Source organism: Phyllobates terribilis, unplaced genomic scaffold (assembly GCF_046119375.1).
Source record: "Phyllobates terribilis strain yellow unplaced genomic scaffold, ASM4611937v1 Scaffold_12__6_contigs__length_324123572, whole genome shotgun sequence".
NCBI lineage: Eukaryota > Metazoa > Chordata > Amphibia > Anura > Dendrobatidae > Phyllobates > Phyllobates terribilis.
In genome coordinates, this window is record NW_027362772.1 from 163,071,465 (window position 1) to 163,092,123 (window position 20,659).

The window sequence follows — 20,659 nt, forward strand, 5'->3', positions numbered from 1 at the left end:
TATAGGGGGACACCAGAAATAAATTGACGTAGGGTCCCCTTATGAATTCTAACCAGCAAAGGCTAAACAGACAGCTGTGGGCTGATATTAATAGCCAGGGAAGGGTCCAAGGATATTGGCCTCTCGGAGGCTAATAACGTCAGCTCTCAGTGGCCCCAGAAATGGCGCATCAATAAGATGTACCAAATCTGGAGCTTAGCTTCAGCTGTCCTCACTTGCCCTGGTGCGGTGGCAAGTGAGGTAATAAGGTTGGGGTTGATGTTAGCTTTGTATTGGCAGCTGACATCAAGCCCAGGGGCTAGTAATGGAGAGATGTCTATAAAATGCCCCATAGTAAGTTTTGAAATAAACACACAGCAAGAATAAAATCCTTGATTTGAAAGAAAAGTCAACACCCTGTTTTACACATGTATTAAAAAATAAAAAACACAGTTAAACTCACTTTTACGCCTAATCCATTGAAGCCAATGTCAACTTTAAAAAAAATAAAAATAAAAAAGCAAACTAATACTCACCTTTATGCCTAATACAATGAAGCCAATGTCCTCTGTAAAAAACAAAAATAAAAAAGCAAACTTATACTTACCTTAACGTCTACTCTATTAAAGCCAATGTCCCCTGTAAAAAAACAAAAATAATAAACAACCATATCCCTCACCTGTCCGACGTGAAGATAACGCATACTGTCCCATGCCGTAATCCAACTGTATGACATGTGGTTTTCAAAATGAATAGTAATATGATGTGACAGGTCATGTTAAAAACCAGGGGAGAAAGAGCTGCTGCGGGTGGGCCCCTGAACTGGGGTGACCTCAGTGAGATCACCTCTAGCATCTTATTGATGCACCATCTCTGGGGCCACTGGGGACTGATGTTATTAGCCTCGGAGAGGGCCAATATCCATGGCACCTTCCCTGGCTATTAATATAAGCCCATAGCTGTCTGTTTAACCTTTGCTGCTTACAATTTATAGAGGGACCCTATGTCAATTTTTTTCTGGGGTCCCCCTGTAATCTAGCCAGTAAGCGCTAATCAAACAGCTGTGAACTGTTATTAATAGGCAGGGAACATTTTTGGTTAATGATTCTTTTCCCTGGCTAGTAATATCAGCTGGCGGCTTTCCCTCTGCTGGTTATGAATAATCGCCATTTTTTTATTTAATTCTTAATTTTACACAGGACGTACACAGCAGGTGCTGAATACAACTCCAATCATTGTCTCCTGGTTGCACTGATCTCAGCACGCTCACGCCACAATGATGAGAGCTGCTTTCAGCTACCGGCGCCTGGGATCATCGCGAACTGTACCGCTTTTTACCAGGCGCTGGTACGTGTCATCCTTGTGTGATCAGTGTGCACGTGTGCAGCACACATTTTGTCCATGCTGCACAAAAAAAACTGACATGTCTGTGTGTTTTTCACATTGACACACAGTCCGTGTGAAAAACCTGACATGTGCGCATACCCATTGAATACAATGGGTGTGCATATGTCCATGCTTGCTGTCCTTAAAAAAGGACTGCATATGGACATAAAAAACAGATGTGTGAAGGGGGCCTTATACAATCAACACCTGCCTCCAACAGCATGACCAGAGCAAGCTCCGATTGCTATTGTTTAAGCATTTATATACTGCTGTCAATCACTGACAGTGGCACTTAAATGGTTTCATTACCTGTGTATGTACCTTCCAATGCCAATTCCTTCCCCCTGAATCACAGGGTAATGATAGGTTGCCTATCAGTGCCGTAACCAGAGTCCGATGAGCCCCAGTGGAAATTTGGACCTGGACCCCCCATCCCCATTGTTGGTCAGATGTTTGGTCCCTTGTAGAGTTCTAAATCCCAAAAGGACAAACGTGTTTTCCCCCATCCCCCAATATGTAGTAATGTCCCCCATCCTGTACTAATGTACTCCATTCTTGGCCCCTTTCAGGTATATATGTCCCTATCCTGGGCCCCTTCATGGTATACATGTTCCCCATTCTGGGCCCATCCTGGTATATATATCCCCATCCTGGGCACATCATGGTATATGTGTCTCCTGTCCTGGGCCCATCCTGCTATATATGTCCCACATCCTGGGCTCATCCTGGTATATATGCCACCCATTCTGCCGTTGTTCTTTAGTGCATAAAAAAATAAAAGTTTCTACTTACCTTCTCCTGCTCCCACTCTGCGAGGTGTCCTTTTCTGTAACCAGTGCAGAGCACAGCAGCTGGTTTCAGCGTGCAAGCAACGGGCAGAGCATGATGTCACTAGCAGTGACTTGCATGACGATGACAGCTGATGGCCTCTGATTGGCCGATAGCTTGTATTATGGTGCAGGGACAAGATGGATCTCTGCATCGCAATGCATTTCAGCTGACTGTGTGTCCTTGGACACTGTGGGCCCCCTAAAGGCCCATGTCACTGCTATTTTGGTTCATCTATGAATTTCATCCTGTAGCTAGGCTAAAAGTGATCAAATGACTGCAGGTTTAGGTTCCCCAAGAAAGTAAAAAATAAACTGAGAATCAATTAAAAATGTTTTTTAAAAAAATGTTAAGAAAATAAAATAGAAATATAAAAGTTTAAATTACCCCTTCACCAAATTAATCAAAAATGAAATTAAAAATAACTATTTCTGTACTGCTCATCTACTATATAATCGGCTTATCTCGTCTGTCTGTCCGTCCAGGAAATCCCGCGTCGCTGATTGGTCCGGCCGCACGGAGGTCAGCGGCGATGCAGCCGGGAGATGACCGGAGCTAGCCGGGAGATGACCGGAGCTAGCCGGTCATCTCCAGGCTGCTCGCAGCAGAAGTACCCCGACCGGTGGCCTAGGCGGCGCCGCTCCCCGGTCCTCCCTTCACACTTGCCGTTGGGAGATCAGCGGCCCTAGCCGCTGATCTCCCGACGGTAGCCACATGGAGGTCAGCGGCGATGCAGCCGGGAGATGACCGGCGCTAGCTGGTCATCTCCTGGCTGCTCGCAGCAGAAGTACCCGTACAGGCAGCGCCGCTCCCCGGTCTTCACTAACACGGTACGCTGATTGGTCGCGGCCGCCGGCCGAGATCAATCAGCAACGAGCGCAGTCCGGCTGTGAATCGGTGCTGGATTTGAAACACGCTTCGCTGATTGGTCGCACACGCCTGGCCGCGACCAATCAGCGATATTAGCGCGAAACTTAAAACACCGCTTCTCTGATTGGTCGTGGCCAGCCGGCCGCGACCAATCAGCGACTGGCGCAGCCCGGCCACGAATTGGCGCCGGATTTGAAACATGCAGGCCACCGTCGGGAGATCAGCGGCGACGCAGCCGGGAGATGACCGGTGCTAGCTGGTCATCTCCCGGCTGCTCGCAGCAGAAGTACCCCGACCGGCGGCCTCGCTCCCTGGTCCTCCCGTCACACTTGCCGTCAGGAGATCAGCGGCCCTAGCCGCATGGAGGTCGGTAGCCTCATGGAGGCAAGCGGCAAAGCAGCTGGGGGATAACCCTGCCCACAGCCAGTCATTCACCATGGTACGCGCAAATAGTCGTGATGTAAGCGGAAGCAGGAGCCGGCTGCAGCCGGGGGAATTACGTGCTGGCTGTGCGTGGTCACCGATGTTGTCACAAGCAGTATTGACAGCATGACGTAATTACAAAATTCATTAGAGGCCCCGGGGGGGATACATTGGGGGGTTCATTTAAAGTAGTGCACAACCCAATTAAACACTGCTTTGCTGATTAGTCGCGCCCGGTCGGCAGCATACATATTCTAGAATACCCGATGCGTTAGAATCGGGCCACCATCTAGTTGATTATAAACATCCAAGCTGACCATACTTTACTTTGCACTGACATTCTAAAACAACAATGCAATGTAAGCAGCTTGCACAAGATTGTATAGCTGTGGGGTGGGGAGCCGGCTGTCAGACACTGCCAGACTCCCCACAGAAAGGACAAACATGATTCATTACCATGTTTACCTTTTCCATGGATATATACATAGCACTGAACCAGCGCTGGTGTATAAAGATTAGAAAGCACTGACAGTGCTTCCTCCTCCCGACCCAGCGATCATGTGATTGCTGAGATTAAGGAGAGAGCAGGATTTGCTGTGTTGTACCAGGAGGCTGACATTTCCATGTATTTGAGGCTACTATACCAGCCTAAGTTACAGGGGGAATCAGCAATTAAAACAATGTATTAATATGTTAAAATGCCCTCCCCTCAAAGGTTTTTTAAGACCTTAAGTTGGGCACAGTGGGTGAAAAGATAAATGAATATACAAGATAAAAAAAAACATAGCCACTGCCAATCTGAATTGTTGTTTACAGCCTAGCCACAGTAAAATAAAACCATGTCCAATATATAAAAATATTTTTTTACGAAAAGGGTAACACAATTAAAAATGTGTTTAGCCATTCTTTACAGTCACAAAAACGCCTTAACACTAAAAAATTGGAAAAATAGACATGTATTTTCGTTAATATTTTCCCTCACCATCAGCAAAAAAAAAGGGAATCTAAAAATTACATAAAATTAAGCCACATGTATAGAAAAAAAAAGGGGCAAAAATTATTTCAATAGCCAAACGAGAACATTTTTTAGAGACGCTAAAAGCGCATGTTCAATAAAACCCCAAAATGTGCTTGGTCAGGAACGGGGGAAAATTTCCTGGTCCTTAACTGGTTAAGTCCAATACGTACCCCAATATGTAATAAATAAAAACTACAGCTCGGCACAGATCCATCAAACAGAAAATTGAAAAAGTTACAGGTATTAGAAAATGGCAACACAAACCAATTGTTTTTTATTACACCAGCAAAGCTGGTAGTTTTTACAGCACTATAAATGCCGTAACAATGAAACGTTTTTTTCACCATTTTACCCAACTTGGATTTTTTTTTATGTTTTTAAGTACATTGTATTGTAAAATAGATGGCGTCATTAAAAATTACAACTTGTCACCCAAAAAACAATTCCTCGCATGGTGTAAAAGCAAAAGGGTTTGGGTAGAGAAGGGGGAAAAAGTGCAAAAAAGCGCAAAAAATCCCAATAAATGAAGGATAGAAATTATGTTTTTGCAGAGGGTTTGTAGGAATATTTTAGAAAAATAGAGTTTTGAGAACAATAAATAGGAATTGAGAAATGAATCAGAACAGATTTATTATTATACATATATGTATGCATATATAAAGTGTATACATGTATATATATTTGTAAAATACAGTAGAGACCAAAAGTTTGGACACACCGTCTCATTTAAAGATTTTTCTGTATTTTCATGACTATGAAAATTGTATATTCACACTGAAGGCATCAAAACTATGAATTAACACATGTGGAATTATATACTTAACAAAAAAGTGTGAAACAACTGAAAATATGTCTTATATTCTAGGTTCTTCAAAGTAGCCACCTTTTGCTTTGATGACTGCTTTGCACACTCTTGGCATTCTCTTGATGAGCTTCAAGAGGTAGTTACTGGAAATGGTCTTTCAACAATCTTGAAGGAGTTCCCAGAGATGCTTAGCACTTGTTGGCCCTTTTGCCTTCACTCTGCGGTCCAGCTCACCCCAAACCATCTCGATTGCGTTCAGGTCTGGTGACTGTGGAGGCCAGATCATCTGGCGTAGCACCCCATCACTCTCTCTTGGTCAAATAGCCCTTACACAGCCTGGATGTGTGTTTGGGGTCATTGTCCTGTTGAAAAATAAATAATGGTCCAAGTAAACGCAAATCGGATGGAATAGCATGCCGCTACAGGATGCTGTGTTAGCCATGCTGGTTCAGTATGCCTTCAATTTTGAATAAATCCCCAACAGTGTCACCAGCAAAGCACCCCCACACCATCACACCTCCTCCTTCATGCTTCACGGTGGGAACCAGGCATGTAGAGTCCATCCGTTCACCTTTTCTGTGTCACACAAAGACACGGTGGTTGGAACCAAAGATCTCAAAGTTGGACTCATCAGACCAAAGCACAGATTTCCACTGGTCTATTGTCCATTCCTTGTGTTCTTTAGCCCAAACAAGTCTCTTCTGCTTGTTGCCTGTCCTTAGCAGTGGTTTCCTAGCAGCTATTTTACCATGAAGGCCTGCTACACAAAGTCTCCTCTTAACAGTTGTTGAAGAGATGTGTCTGCTGCTAGAACTCTGTGTGGCATTGACCTGGTCTCTAATCTGAGCTGCTGTTAACCTGCGATTTCTGAGGCTGGTGACTCGGATAAACTTATCCTCAGAAGTAGAGGTGACTCTTGGTCTTCCTTTCCTGGGGCGGTCCTCATGTGAGCCAGTTTCTTTGTAGCGCTAGATGGTTTTTGCAACTGCACTTGGGGACACTTTCAAAGTTTTCCCAATTTTTTGCACTGACTGCCTTCATTTCTTAAAGTAATGCTGGCCACTCATTTTTCTTTACTTAGCTGCTTTTTTCTTGCCATAATACAAATTCTAACAGTCTATTCAGTAGGACTATCAGCTGTGTATCCACCAGACTTCTGCACAACACAACTGATGGTCCCAACCCCATTTATAAGGCAAGAAATCCCACTTATTAAACCTGACAGGGCACACCTGTGAAGTGAAAACCATTTCCGGTGACTACCTCTTGAAGCTCATCAAGAGAATGCCAAGAGTGTGCAAAGCAGTCATCAAAGCAAAAGGTGGTTACTTTGAAGAACCTAGAATATAAGACATATTTTCAGTTGTTTCACACTTTTTTGTTAAGTATATAATTCCACATGTGTTAATTCATAGGTTTGATGCCTTCAGTGTGAATGTACAATTTTCATAGTCATGAAAATACAGAAAAATCTTTAAATGAGAAGGTGTGTCCAAACTTTTGGTCTGTACTGTATATATATATATATATATATATATATATATATATATATATATATACACAGTACAGACCAAAAGTTTGGACATATATATACACAGTGCAGACCAAAAGTTTGGACACACCTTCTCATTTAAAGATTTTTCTGTATTTTCATAAGTATGAAAATTGTACATTCACACTGAAGGCATCAAAACTATGAATTAACACATGTGAAATTATATACTTAACAAAAAAGTGTGAAACAACTGAAAATATGTCTTATATTTTAGGCTCTTCAAGGTAGCCACCTTTTGCTTTGATGACTGCTTTGCACACTCTTGGCATTCTCTTGATGAGCTTCAAGAGGTAGTCACCGGAAATGGTTTTCACTTCACAGGTGTGCCCTGTCAGGTTTAATAAGTGGGATTTCTTGCCTTATAAATGGGGTTGGGACCATCAGTTGTGTTGTGCAGAAGTCAGGTGGATACACAGCTGATAGTCCTACTGAATAGACTGTTAGAATTTGTATTATGGCAAGAAAAAAGCAGCTAAGTAAAGAAAAACGAGTGGCCATCATTACTTTAAGAAATGAAGGTCAGTCAGTGCAAAAAATTGGGAAAACTTTGAATGTGTCCCCAAGTGCAGTTGCAAAAACCATCAAGCGCTACAAAGAAACTGGCTCACATGAGGACCGCCCCAGGAAAGGAAGACTAAGAGTCACTTCTGCTTCTGAGGATAAGTTTATCCGAGTCACCAGCCTCAGAAATCGCAGGTTAACAGCAGCTCAGATTAGAGACCAGGTCAATGCCACACAGAGTTCTAGCTGCAGACACATCTCTTCAACAACTGTTAAGAGGAGACTTTGTGCGACAGGCCTTCATGGTAAAATAGCTGCTAGGAAACCACTGCTAAGGACAGGCAACAAGCAGAAGAGGCTTGTTTGGACTAAAGAACACAAGGAATGGACATTAGACCAGTGGAAATCTGTGCTTTGGTCTGATGGGTCCAAATTTGAGATCTTTGGTTCCAACCACCGTGTCTTTGTGCGACGCAGAAAAGGTGAACGGATGGACTCTACATGCCTGGTACCACCGTGAAGCATGGAGGAGGAGGTGTGATGGTGTGGGGGTGCTTTGCTGGTGACACTGATGGGGATTTATTCAAAATTGAAGGCATACTGAACCAGCATAGCTACCACAGCATCTTGCAGCGGCATGCTATTCCATCCAGTTTGCGTTTAGTTGGACCATCATTTATTTTTCAACAGGACAATAACCCCAAACACACCTCCAGGCTGTGTAAGGGCTATTTGACCAAGAAGGAGAGTGATGGGGTGCTACGCCAGATGACCTGGCCTCCACAGTCACCAGACCTGAACCCAATCGAGATGGTTTGGGGTGAGCTGGACCGCAGAGTGAAGGCAAAAGGGCCAACAAGTGCTAAGCATCTCTGGGAACTCCTTTAAGATTGTTGGAAGACCATTTCCGGTGACTACCTCTTGAAGCTCATCAAGAGAATGGCAAGAGTGTGCAAAGCAGTCATCAAAGCAAAAGGTGGCTACTTTGAAGAACATAGAATATAAGACATATTTTCAGTTGTTTCACACTTTTTTGTTAAGTATATAATTCCACATGTGTTAATTCATAGTTTTGATGCATTCAGTGTGAATGTACAATTTTCATAGTCATGAAAATACAGAAAAATCTTTAAATGAGAAGGTGTGTCCAAACGTTTGGTCTGTACTGTATATATATATTTTTTTTAATACAAAATAATTCAAGAGGAAAATTGCAACTCAGTGACCAATCAGATCCCATCATTTAGAGTAAAAAATTAAATAAACAAACTTTTAACCTTTTCTGTACCTCATTTTTGTATGAGAGCGGGACAGATACAGCCAAGTACATGTAGAAAAAAAAAAGTTGAAAACAAGTAAATTCACCATTGTTGTTTCCTGAATACACAACATTTATCCGGCTCTATAATGATACATGGAACTGCTCAAATAGTGTTCAAAACATTATCGTACGAAACCATATGAATCTTGCACCCTCTAGTGGTGCAAACTTTGTAAAGCAGTCGTTTTATGACTGTTTTGAAGCTTAATTAGTTAAATAGCTGCAGCTAAGTCATAAGTTTATTCCTCTTCCTATAGCCCCCTCTGAGTGTGCATGTGTTCTGAATGGGGAAAGGGGAGTTAGCGCTTATGTATTTTACTGTTCATTCACTTAAAGTTTACCGTACTTTATGTGTATTTCTTATTTGTCTCCAACAGTACATAATTCTTCCAACGGTTTTTTTTAATCAAGTATTGTCATGTACAGCACTGTGCAAAAGTTTTAGTTTAGTTTAGTTAGTTTTTTTTCGATGCTTGAAGAAGGAGTAGATTCTACTTCGAAACATGTTGCAATAAATTTGACGTTTTTTTCTACTTATCACCTGGATTAACGTTTGTCAACGGCAGCGCCCAGGATCCACCATACTCCTCTCTGCTTTACAAGGCAAAAGTTTTAGGCAGGTGTGGAAAAATGCTGTAAAGTAAGAATGCTTTCAAAAATAGAAATGTTAATAGTTTATTTATATCAATTAGCAAAATACAGAGTGAATGTAAGAGTAATATAAACCAAAATAATATTTGGTGACCGCCCTTTGCTTTCAAAACAGCATCAATTCTACTAAGCACTTACACAGACTCGGACTTGGCAGGAGGTTGTTCTAAACATCTTGGAGAACTAACCACAGATCTTCAGTGGATGTCGCTTGTGCAAATCCTTCTGTCTCTTCATGCGAACCCAGACAGACTGGATGATGTGAGATCAAGTCTCTGTGGGGGTTGGATCATCACTTCCAGGACTCCTTGTTCTTAATGACATTGGCTGGATGTTTGGGGTCATTCTTCTCCTGAAGAAAAAATTTGGAGCCAATCAGACACCTTCTTGATGGTCCTCCACCATGCTTTATTGCTGCCTGCAGACACTCACTATTGTACCTATGGACTTCTCAGCTAGTTCAGTAATAGTGTATCAACCGACATGCCAGTTCAGCACACACTCTCTACTCCTCTTTGGCCAACGTTTCGCACATTTGCTTCATTGCACCTGTCAGCATTTTGAAATTCATTTTATTATTATTATTATTATTATTATTAATAATTATTATAGCGCCATTTATTCCATGGCGCTTTACATGTGATTTTAAGATGCATATCAAAACTTGTTTGAAGGAACATGCAAAGATTTAGATTTTTTTTCGTTTTTCATTTGCATTGTTTTCAGATCTTTAAAAAATGCCCTAGAAACCACAACAAGTGTCAGATAAGCAATTGCAGTTTCACGTGTTCTTATGAAACCACTCTTAGACTATGTTCACACACAGTGTTTTTGGTGCATTTTTTCTAAAACTGAAAAGTGCTATTTTGGCCGTAAAAACACTGCATTCACAAAACCTTCTTCTTGGCTTTTTCACTGCATTTTTCGCCGCATTTTCAAGGTGCATCCAACTACCTGAGCCAAAAAGAAACGTATGCAGTGACATTAGTCTTCATTCACATGTGCTTTATGCAACAACATAAAAGTGAAGACCAAATTGTGTCGGTATATCAATTTTCATCATTCAACTTTATATTTCTGCAGCTTTACCATTTTGGACTGAAGGTTTTTAAAGCAGTCAAGGCTGATAATGGGACTTACAGATGTGAAGTAAGCTCCGCCGACAACCGTGAAAACTGCACCTTTAATGTTTCAGTGGAAGGTAAGAATAGCTAATCAGTAATACAATAGTACCACTATTTCCAGACATATTAGAAAAGGGTTTGTAAAGTAAATACAATATTCTGTTTGTAAGGCCACATTCACACGTTCAGAATTTGGTCAGTTTTTACATCGGTATTTGAAAGCCAAAACCTTGGCGTGGAGCAATCAGAGGAAAAGTATAATAGAAACACGTCACCACTTCTGTATTTATCACCCACTCCTGGTTTTGGCTTATAAATACTGATGTAAAATACTGACCAAATACTGATGACCCAGCTAAGCAAGGAATTGCAGTCAGACCCATTTACTTGAAAGGGGCCGTGCTGAATTTCCCTGGCTCAAGGGGGGCTGTTCATTAAAAAAAAAGAAACAGCGAAAGAGACATTGCATTAAATTAGTACCACAGTCTCTACATTCTCATGGAAAATAAATAAACACAGAGATATCAAACTACAAGGAAATTATGGAGTACGCAGTAGTGTAACAGTAAAAATAAACAGTGATGTCACAGCACTGAGATAATAAACACAGTCATGTCACAGTACAGGGATACTACACACAGTGATGTCAGAGTACAGAGATAATAAATACAGTGATGTCACAGTACAGAGATAATAAACACACTAATGTCACAGTACAGGGATAATAGACACCGTGATGTCACAGTACAGGGATAATACACAGTGATGTCACAGTACAGGGATAATGCACACAGTGATGTCACAGTACAGAGATATTTCAAACAATGATGTCACAGTACATGGATAATAAACAAAGTGATGTCACAGTACAGGGATAATAGACAGTGATGTCACAGTACAGGAATAATTCACACAATGATGTCACAGTACAGGGATAATGAACAGTGATGTCACAGTACAGGGATAATAAACACAGTGATGTCACAGTACAGGGATACTACACACAGTGATGTCAGAGTACAGAGATATTAAATACAGTGATGTCACAGTACAGAGATAATAAACACACTAATGTCACAGTACAGGGATAATGCACACAGTGATGTCACAGTACAGAGATATTTCAAACAATGATGTCACAGTACATGGATAATAAACAAAGTGATGTCACAGTACAGGGATAATAGACAGTGATGTCACAGTACAGGAATAATTCACACAATGATGTCACAGTACAGGGATAATGCACAGTGATGTCACAGTACAGGGATAATAAACACAGTGATGTCACAGTACAGGAATAATAAACACAGTGATGTCACAGTACAGAGATAATTCACACAATGATGTCACAGTACAGGGATAGTAAACACAGTGATGACACAGTACAGGGATAATAAACACAGTGATGTCACAGTACAGAGATAATAAACACAGTGATGTCACAGTACAGAGATAATTCACACAATGATGTCAAAGTACAGGGATAATAAACACAGTGATGTCACAGTACAGCGATAATAAACAGTGATGTCACAATACAGGGATAATTCACACAATGATGTCACAGTACAGGGATAATAAACACAGTGATGGCACAGTACAGAGATAGTAAACACAGTGATGTCACAGTAAAGGGATTATACACAAAGAGATGTCACAGTTAGAGATGAGCGTTGTTCTACTTGAACTGTTCGCCAATCTCAAATTCGAGCCGTTCGGCGAACACGAACAATTTGAGAAAAATTCGGCTGTTCGAGGTTATGTTCGATAACTGTTCGTGCACCAAAATCATAACTGGATTTTTTCTCAGTAATGATGAAAATTAATGTTAATACGCAGTTTGAGTGTACAGCGGGGTGGGGGGAGGGGCAGGGGATGGATCTCTGCAGGAACAATGAAGATCTCCATTTTTTTTTCTCTTTCCCGCATTTACAGTGGGGAGGTGCAATCTGTCAGCCTATCAGCAGCGCACACACGGAGCGAAGTGCTTTTTTTCACACAAGCAAGGGCATGTGTCATTGGCAGTGTATGTCACATGTCCTTGCCCTATAAGACCAAGCCATTTTCCCCGTCGCCACCATTTTCTCACTGCTGCAGCTGCGTGTTAGACGGCACCGCTGTTGCTGTGTGCGCTATACCTTGTTAATTTCAAGCCAATTTTCGCACAAATATACAGATAGCTTGGGAGTAGGGAATAGTTGTGATTGCAGTCCTTTTAAGGACTAGGTTACAGCATTTCCTACGACTTTTATCAGGCAGGTCTGTGCTCTTAAATAGATAGGTTGTGGGAGTAAAGACTAATTGTAATTGGAGTCCTTTTCAGGACTAGGTTACATCAGTTCCTATCAGTTTTTGCCAGGCAGGTCTGTGCCAGTGCTGTGCAAGTTTTTTTCACAGCATTTGGCTGAATCTAGCAAAGCTAATCCTTTTTGGCCTATTGCAGAGTGTGTTAGTCAGTGGAGTAGCCTATCTGTGTTGCAAGATATACCACCTGTGTATAGAATACCAATTTTTTTACTGCACCTAGTGAAGTAAAATCTTTTGGGCATAGCATCATTCTATTAGTCCATCTATACTGACCTCCATCAGGTTGCAAACTGAATCTAATTTTTTTCTGCATCTAGCTCTGAAAAAATATTTGGCCTTCTAGCAGTGTGTGGGACTTGTTCTATTAGTCCACCTATACTGACCTCCATCAGGTTGCAAACTGAATATATTTTTTTCTGCATCTACCTCTGAAAAAATATTGGGCTTCTAGCTGTGTGTGGGACTTGTTGTATTAGTCCATCTATACTGACCTCCATCAGGTTGCAAACTGAATATATTTTTTTCTGCATCTACCTCTGAAAAAATATTGGGCTTCTAGCTGTGTGTGGGTCTTGTTCTATTAATCCATCTATACAGACCTCCATCAGGTTGCAAACTGAATATAATTTTTTTCTGCATCTAGCTCTGAAAAAATATTTGGCCTTCTAGTAGTGTGTGGGACTTTCTCTGTTAGTCCATCTATACTGACCTCCATCAGGTTGCAAACTGAATATATTTTTTTCTGCATCTACCTCTGAAAAAATATTGGGCTTCTAGCTGTGTGTGGGTCTTGTTATATTAATCCATCTATACTGACCTCCATCAGGTTGCAAACTGAATATAATTTTTTTCTGCATCTAGCTCTGAAAAAATATTTGGCCTTCTAGTAGTGTGTGGGACTTTCTCTGTTAGTCCATCTATACTGACCTCCATCAGGTTGCAAACTGAATATATTTTTTTCTGCATCTACCTCTGAAAAAATATTGGGCTTCTAGCTGTGTGTGGGTCTTGTTATATTAATCCATCTATACTGACCTCCATCAGGTTGCAAACTGAATATAATTTTTATCTGCATCTAGCTCTGAAAAAATATTTGGCCTTCTAGTAGTGTGTCGGACTTTCTCTATTAGTCCATCTATACTGACCTCCATCAGGTTGCAAATTAAAAATAATTTTTATCTGCATCTACAGTACCTCTGAAAAAATATTTGGGCTTCTAGCTGTGTGTGGGACTTGTTGTATTAGTCCATCTATACTGACCTCCATCAGGTTGCAAACTGAATATAATTTTTTTCTGCATCTAGCTCTGAAAAAATATTTGGCCTTCTAGTAGTGTGTGGGACTTTCTCTGTTAGTCCATCTATACTGACCTCCATCAGGTTGCAAACTGAATATATTTTTTTCTGCATCTACCTCTGAAAAAATATTGGGCTTCTAGCTGTGTGTGGGTCTTGTTCTATTAATCCATCTATACTGACCTCCATCAGGTTGCAAACTGAATATAATTTTTTTCTGCATCTAGCTCTGAAAAAATATTTGGCCTTCTAGTAGTGTGTCGGACTTTCTCTATTAGTCCATCTATACTGACCTCCATCAGGTTGCAAATTAAAAATAATTTTTATCTGCATCTACAGTACCTCTGAAAAAATATTTGGGCTTCTAGCTGTGTGTGGGACTTGTTGTATTAGTCCATCTATACTGACCTCCATCAGGTTGCAAACTGAATATATTTTTTTCTGCATCTACCTCTGAAAAAATATTGGGCTTCTAGCTGTGTGTGGGACTTGTTGTATTAGTCCATCTATACTGACCTCCATCAGGTTGCAAACTGAATATATTTTTTTCTGCATCTACCTCTGAAAAAATATTGGGCTTCTAGCTGTGTGTGGGTCTTGTTCAATTAATCCATCTATACAGACCTCCATCAGGTTGCAAACTGAATATAATTTTTTTCTGCATCTAGCTCTGAAAAAATATTGGCCTTCTAGCAGTGTGTGGGACTTGTTCTATTAGTCCACCTATACTGACCTCCATCAGGTTGTAAATTCAAAATAATTTTTTGTATGCATCTAGCTCTGAAAAAATATTTGGCCTTCTAGCAGTGTGTGGGACATTCTCTGTTAGTCCATCTATACTGACCTCCATCAGGTTGCAAACTGAATCTAATTTTTTTCTGCATCTAGCTCTGAAAAAATATTTGGCCTTCTAGCAGTGTGTCGGACTTTCTCTATTAGTCCATCTATACTGACCTCCATCAGGTTGCAAATTAAAAATAATTTTTATCTGCATCTACAGTACCTCTGAAAAAATATTTGGGCTTCTAGCTGTGTGTGGGACTTGTTGTATTAGTCCATCTATACTGACCTCCGTCAGGTTGCAAACTGAATATATTTTTTTCTGCATCTACCTCTGAAAAAATATTGGGCTTCTAGCTGTGCGTGGGTCTTGTTCTATTAATCCATCTATACAGACCTCCATCAGGTTGCAAACTGAATATAATTTTTTTCTGCATCTACCTCTGAAAAAATATTGGGCTTCTAGCTGTGTGTGGGACTTGTTGTATTAGTCCATCTATACTGACCTCCATCAGGTTGCAAACTGAATATATTTTTTTCTGCATCTACCTCTGAAAAAATATTGGGCTTCTAGCTGTGTGTGGGACTTGTTCTATTAATCCATCTATACAGACCTCCATCAGGTTGCAAACTGAATATATTTTTTTCTGCATCTACCTCTGAAAAAATATTGCGCTTCTAGCTGTGTGTGGGACTTGTTGTATTAGTCCATCTATACTGACCTCCATCAGGTTGCAAACTGAATATATTTTTTTCTGCATTTACCTCTGAAAAAATATTGGGCTTCTAGCTGTGTGTGGGACTTGTTGTATTAGTCCATCTATACTGACCTCCATCAGGTTGCAAATTGAATATAATTTTTTTCTGCATCTAACCCAGCCAATAGTTTTGGCCTAATACCACAGTTTGGCCACTCAGCTCTGCTCGGTTACCATCCATTGTTTTTTTGTGCAAACAACTCCAGAGTTGTGAATTAGTTAACCACCAAAATGAGTGGAAAAAGGCCTGCTGCTGGTGGAAAGGGGAATAGGCGTGTTGGGAAGGGGAAAAAAGGTTGTGTCCGTGGGGTAGGTGTTAAAGCAACAGTAACATCTGCAGAAGAAAGACCATCTTCCAGCCAAACTAAAATGTCTACTTCTTTTAGCGGACAATGTGATAAGATCCCTTTCTTACGGCCACGCCAATTGCTACAAATTCCAGATGAGGCACAAAAACAGCAGGTGCTTCAACGGATATCAAGTGCTCCTTTAAGTGGACTCTCCTCCACATCAACTTCAACATCACAAATACTCCAGTCCTCAAAGGTGTCACCCAAATCGCACTTGCTTCCTCACAGCTCCCAAATCTCCAGCTGCCCGTCTGAGTATGAGGTAGAACAGATGGTTGAGTCTGCAGAGCTGTTTACTCATACTATAGCCTGGGAATCAGAGGTCGACTCCAGCGCTTCTGTGAATCCAGACGAGGAAATGATCTGCACTGATGCCCAGAATCTTTATGAGTTGGATCCAGGACCAGACGCAGAAGGTTCTGACCATAATGTAGACCCTCATTCCCAAACTGTAACTCCTGTTGGTGGAGACAATGAGGAAGACGATGATAAGACTCAAATACCTGATTGGAGCGACAACTTTAGTTTTTTGTCAGGGCAGGAACAGGTTGGCTCTGAGGACGACGGGTGTGATAACGCACAGGGTGATGATGATGAGGTTGGAGATCCCACTTACTGTCAACCCACAGTCAGCCAAGAGATGAGGTCAGCAGAGGAGGTGAAGGAAGATGCTAGTGACGACGAGGTCAGGTTGCGCCTTCCTGGACAGAGACGTAGTACTGGAAGCACGTCAACAACTGCATCCTCAAACACAACTCTGCCTCTCACCACAAGTCGTGGTGGCTCTTCAGGTCGCATGGGTGCTAAGCCTTGCATAGCCTGGGCATTTTTTCAGATCGATAAAGATGACCCAACTCGTGTTATCTGTAACATTTGTCAGCAAAAGCTAAGTAGAGGCCAAAAAATACATAGTTTGAGTACTTCATGCATGAACCGGCACATGGACATGAAGCATAAGTTGCAGTGGGAAGCTCAGTGTGCTACAATGCGGCCTAGCCGGCCGGGCCAACCACCGTCTGCCTTATCTTGTGCATCCGCGGCCTCTTCATCCTCTGTGACTGGGGGGACAGCAGTCACACCTGTTTTGGGGCGCAGACCTGCCACCTCTTTACCCGCAACAGCCAGCGTGATTGGCAGGTCATCATTTTCTTTGGAGGTGGTAACACCAGCTGGTGTTGAGCGCTGTCCGACATCGATAGCACCACCTTTGGATCAAGGCAACCTAACATGTCCGCCTGCATCTTCCTCACAGACCGGCAGTTTGCCGGGGACACCCTTATCAACCCCGTCTAAGCACAATAGCCAGCCCTCGGTCCCTCAGATGTGGACAAGTAAAAGACCATTTCCTCCTAGCCATGAGAAAGCTAAGAGGTTGAATTTCACCATCTGCAAGCTCTTGGCTACAGAAATGCTGCCTTTCCGCCTGGTGGACACAGAGGATTTTCGAGACCTTATGTCCGTCGCAGTGCCCCAGTACCAGATGCCCAGTCGGCACTACTTCTCAAAGAAAGGTGTGCCTGCGCTCCACCAGCATGTCGCACACAACATCACCGCTTCTTTGAGAAACTCTGTGTGTGACAGGGTGCATTTCACCACAGACACTTGGACGAGTAGGCATGGACAGGGGCGTTACATGTCGCTGACTGGGCACTGGGTAACTATGGTGACAGCAGGACAAGGGGCTGCTGTCCAAGTCTTGCCGTCCCCACGAGTTGTGCGTCAATCCTCTTTATGTCAAAGTTCCTCCACTGCTTCTGCCTCCTCAACCTCCTCTCGGTCTTCCACCTGCACCCAAAGCCTGTATGGTCATGCCACAAGCTTTCTAACTGCGCAGAAGGGATCCTGCACACCTCCTTACTATGCTGGCAGTAGGGCTAAACGTCATCAGGCAGTTTTTACTTTGAAATGTCTGGGAAATGTGAGTCACACAGCTGAGGAGTTGTGGTCAGCTCTGGAGAACCAATTTCATGAATGGCTGTCTCCACTGGACCTGAAACCAGGGAAGGCCGTGTGGGACAATGCTGAAAACCTGGGTGCGGCCCTTCGCCGGGGCAATGTCACACACGTGCCTTGTATGGCTCACGTGTTGAACCTGGTTGTCCAGCAATTTTTAGCCCACTATCCCAGACTAGATGGCCTTCTGCAGAGGGCACGGTCGCTGTGTGCTCACTTCCGCCGTTCGCATCCCGCAGCTCAGCGACTTACATCTCTACAGAAGTCGTTGGGCCTGCCACTTCACCGGCTAAAATGCGATGTGCCTACCCGGTGGAATTCAACTCTGCACATGTTGCAGCGACTGTGGCAGCACCGACAAGCCCTGGTGCAATACGTTCTGACGTATAGCCTGGGCCAACGAGATCCAGAGGTGGGGCAAATCACGCTGGAGGAGTGGTCTCAGATCAGGGACCTATGCACCCTTCTGCACAGTTTTGAAATGGCGACGAAGATGTTTAGTGCTGATGATGCCATTATCAGCATGACTATTCCGGTGATTTACATGCTGGAGCACATGTTAAACAGAATTCGGAGTCAGGTGGTGGCACAAGAGGAGGTGGAGGAAGTAGAGGAGGAGGAGTTGTATGCGGAAGGGCTAACATCTGCAAGGTCCAGACGGTCGGCAGCACCAAGGCGGCAGGCATGTGAGGGTGGGGGAGATGGTTTTACCAGGGCGCATGGTAGCAGCCAAACTAGTGAGGAAGGTGCAGGAGCCCAGGAAGAAGTGGAGGACGAACTGATGGAAGACTCATCAGATGAGGGAGACCTTGATCACATTTCTGTTGTGCGAGGTTGGGGGGAGAGGACAGAGGAAGGAAGCATGATTGTTACCTCGCCACCAACACAACAGGGACTTGGTGCTCCTGGATGCGCAACACACATGAGTGCCTTCTTGCTGCACTACCTGCAACATGACCCTCGAATTGTGAGAATTAGAAATAATCCTGACTACTGGGTTGCCACACTGTTAGATCCCCGGTACAAAAGTAAATTTGCCGAAATTATTCCTGCCATAGAAAGGGATGCACGCATGCAGGAGTATCAGCAGAGACTGTTGCAGAATCTTACATGTGCTTTTCCACAAAACACCAGTGGTGCACGTAGTGAATCTCACAGTTCCAACTTGCCAACCGTGGGACCGTCAAGTGTTCAGCACTCAAACCGTAACAGAACCACAGTATCTGCTGGTAACATCAATTTTGCGGAATCATTTCACCACTTTTTTAGCCCATCCTTTGCAAGGCCACAGGAGACAAGAAGTCTGACACATAGTCAACGCCTAGAGACGATGGTACAGGAGTATCTCCAAGTAAACATTGAAGCCACGACTGTGTCACTGGACCCTTGCTCTTTTTGGGCTTCCAATCTGGATAAATGGCCGGAGCTAGCCACTTACGCCTTGGAGATTTTGTCATGCCCCGCAGCCAGCGTTCTGTCTGAACGTGTGTTCAGCGCTGCTGGTGGTGTGCTGACAGATAAGCGCACGCGGCTCTCCACTGATAATGTAGACAGACTCACGTTCATAAAGATGAACAAATCATGGATCCGAAACGACTTTTCTACCCCTGTGTCATCCTGGGGAGAGTAAAAGCTTGATGATTGGTTAAAATCACCCTACCAACCGTTTTAAGCTTTCAAATTACTAATCATGTTTATCTGTATCTTGACTGGAAAATAATTTGGGCTTTGTAGCAGTGTGCAGCACTGATCCTATTAGGCCATCTATAATAAGCTCCACCAGATTTAAAATTAAAAATAATTTTTAGCTGCATCTAGCCCGGAAAATAATTTTGGGGCTCCGAGATGCGCAAGACACATAAGTGCCTTCTTGCTGCACTACCTGCAGCATGACCCTCATATTGTCAGAATTCGAAGTAATCATGACTACTGGGTTGCCACACTCTTAGATCCGCCAAACTTTTCGATCAACCTTTTCATTTTAATAAAGACCAAAAAAATGGTCATTTTTGAAATTATAAGCATTAGCAGATTGTTAGAAACTGAAATCAAACAGTTTTCAACTCAAAACTTTATTCTAGGTGATGTTACATTTTCACATAGGACCCCTTGTTCGAAAGGAGCTTCTGAACTCTCTCGTCCATTGAATTTGTCAGGTTTTGGATGGTTTCTGCTTCAATTGTTTTGCATGAGGACAGAATACCCTCCCAGAGCTGTTGCTTAGATGTGAACTGCCTCCCGCCATCATAGACACTCCTTTTAATGATGCTCCAAAGGTTCTGAATGGGGTAGAGGTCACGGGAGCATGGGGGTCACACCATAAGTTGTCCCCTTTTATGCCCATATCAGCCAGAGATGCAGATGTTTTATGTGCAGCATGAGATGGTGCATTATCATGCAGAAAAATGATCTTGCTGTGAAATACACGGTTCTTCTTCTTGAACCATGGCAGGAAGTGCTGTTTGAGAAAATCCACATACATTATGGAGTTCATCTTTAGCGCCTTCAGGGATCCTAAAGGGGCCGACAATCTCTCTCCCCATGATTCCAGCCCAAAACATTACTCCACCTCCTCCTTGTTGGCGCTGTAGCCGTGTTTGCGTGGGGTGTCCATCAACCAGCCATCCTCCACTCCATCCATCTGGACCATCGAGCGCTGCACGGCACTCATCCGTGAACAAAACAGTTTTGAAATCAGTCTTCATGTAATGTTTGGCCCACTGGAGCCATTTCTGCTTGTGTGAAGTGGATA

General features: G+C 42.8%; 1 protein-coding gene across 1 annotated transcript in view; it reads left to right on the forward strand.

Annotated features, from left to right (window-relative positions):
• LOC141172357 (myosin-binding protein C, fast-type-like) overlaps positions 1-20,659 on the forward strand; it is a 317,409-nt gene that overhangs the window by 142,670 nt on the left and 154,080 nt on the right. The window contains exon 7 of the mRNA XM_073656475.1: positions 10,421-10,538. Within this exon, the coding sequence (XP_073512576.1) occupies positions 10,421-10,538 (118 nt within the window). The remainder of the gene's footprint in view (positions 1-10,420; positions 10,539-20,659) is intronic.